A 1,674-nucleotide genomic window follows, 5' to 3' on the forward strand; every position below is an offset into this window, starting at 1 on the left:
GCCCCTCTGAGTTTGTTAGCTAAGGCTACATTTACTCGTCCTCCACCACCCCCAAGCAGCTGGAAGGATTCCAAGAAGTCAGAAGCTGTCCAGTCGTATTCTGTCACTTCTTCAAAGTCTATAGGAGCATCACGGTCACTATAATCCTCGCCGCCGCCAGAAACGAGAAAAGGATTCGCCACGCTGAATTCCCGATTTACAGTCCCGAACAATTCCAAGTCCTTGAAGCGAAGAACCACTGTGCGGCAAATGCTGCGTAATAGCTGCAGGTGTTGGGCAAAGTCCCGCCGCGCTTGCGGAGAAGAAGCAGACGGAATTTCCCATTCTTGCATCTCGGTAACGTGGTCTCTGATAATCTCCAGAGGGTCTCTCGGGAGACTTTGACCATCCTCAAGCGACGGTGTGAAGTGTAGGTGAAAGGCCTGCCGCATGGCCGATCCTGAGGATAAAGCCCCTTCCATCGCCTCTGCTGCTTCATTGAAGTCGCTCATGTACTTCTGCATGCTCACATCGTCCAGTGGTAGCCGTGAGGCATCGTCTACTTGCAGCTGTGAAATCTTCAGGTACGATGGGAACGTGCCTGAAATAATGTAACGAGCCCCGCACACCACTATCACTGCAACCGCAGCAATTATAGCCTTGATCACTCGAGCCCTTTTTCCACTGTACCTCTTAGAAACACCAGTTCCACCTGCCTTGGCAGCGATGTCACTGTTGTCTGCGTTATCTGGGGCGGGATCTGTTCCCTCCCCTGCGACCTCAAGTGGATCCGACGCTTTTGGCGACAAGCTCCCTGCAATGCGTCGCAGAATTCCCATTATCTAAACTGAATGGAGGCACCCAAACCGTATAGTTGCCTTTAAGCGGACCGGTATGTAAATCTTCCACGAAGCAGCACAGAGCGGCCACCTCTAAATCAAAGAGGATCGGAGATGATTCTGATTGACAAGACGACGGTAACGGTTGAGAAAATTCGTGTTGAGACGAATTAATGGGGAAAACTAAAGTGTGAATACCTTTGTGTAACCATTGCGCAGCGGCTACTAACCTCCAGTGTAGAATGCCTGTTGCAGGGCCAGGCGCTGCATTGACGACAGAGAACAGCGTTAGGAAGTGGAAAGGACTGAAACGCATCCAAACAATGAATGCAATATCTTAGTGGAGAAGATGAGTGTCTGATGGTGGCTAGAGCATGTTGGCTCAGCTGCCATAATCACGTTTGGGAGTTGCATCGACCCTACGGGCGGCAACGCAATGCGAACGTAACGGTGCGAGCAGGAATCGCCAGTCCTTTTCTATCACTGAACAGAGCTCCAAGCAATCTTAGAAACAGGCGTTAGGTATTTCGGTGATGGTCTGAATTTCGTCGACGTGTTATTTTGGGTGTTGTTTCAAATTCATTTGATGTGTGCCGGTCGCAGAAGCCTCCTCACTTTGGGCGGCTGTAGTCACGTACCCAGCATGATATATGAACGCAGTGGAGAATGAGTGACTGGCAACACCCCGTGCGATATGCCACAAATTGATTAGGCGGATCGCTGTGAAGTGCAAATACACGAGTGAAGGCAATTTCTCGAGGCCACTGGGACATACTACCGTTTAGGTACTGTAGTGCACGGGCACTACAATAGCTCCTCTGTGTGGCCTCTAGAGACCTAGTATCATGAAAAGGAT

The 1,674-nt window shown here is 50.4% G+C and overlaps 1 protein-coding gene across 1 annotated transcript in view; it reads right to left on the reverse strand.

Annotated features, from left to right (window-relative positions):
- EMH_0012390 (uncharacterized protein) overlaps window positions 1–818 on the reverse strand; it is a gene marked incomplete at both ends in the record, with an annotated part of 1,231 nt that extends 413 nt beyond the window's left edge. The window contains one exon of the mRNA XM_013499527.1: window positions 36–818. Coding sequence (XP_013354981.1) covers window positions 36–818 — 783 coding nt within the window. The remainder of the gene's footprint in view (window positions 1–35) is intronic.
- Window positions 819–1,674: the final 856 nt, after the last annotated feature.

This window comes from Eimeria mitis, genomic scaffold (assembly GCF_000499745.2).
Source record: "Eimeria mitis Houghton genomic scaffold, Emh_scaff441, whole genome shotgun sequence".
Lineage (NCBI taxonomy): Eukaryota > Apicomplexa > Conoidasida > Eucoccidiorida > Eimeriidae > Eimeria > Eimeria mitis.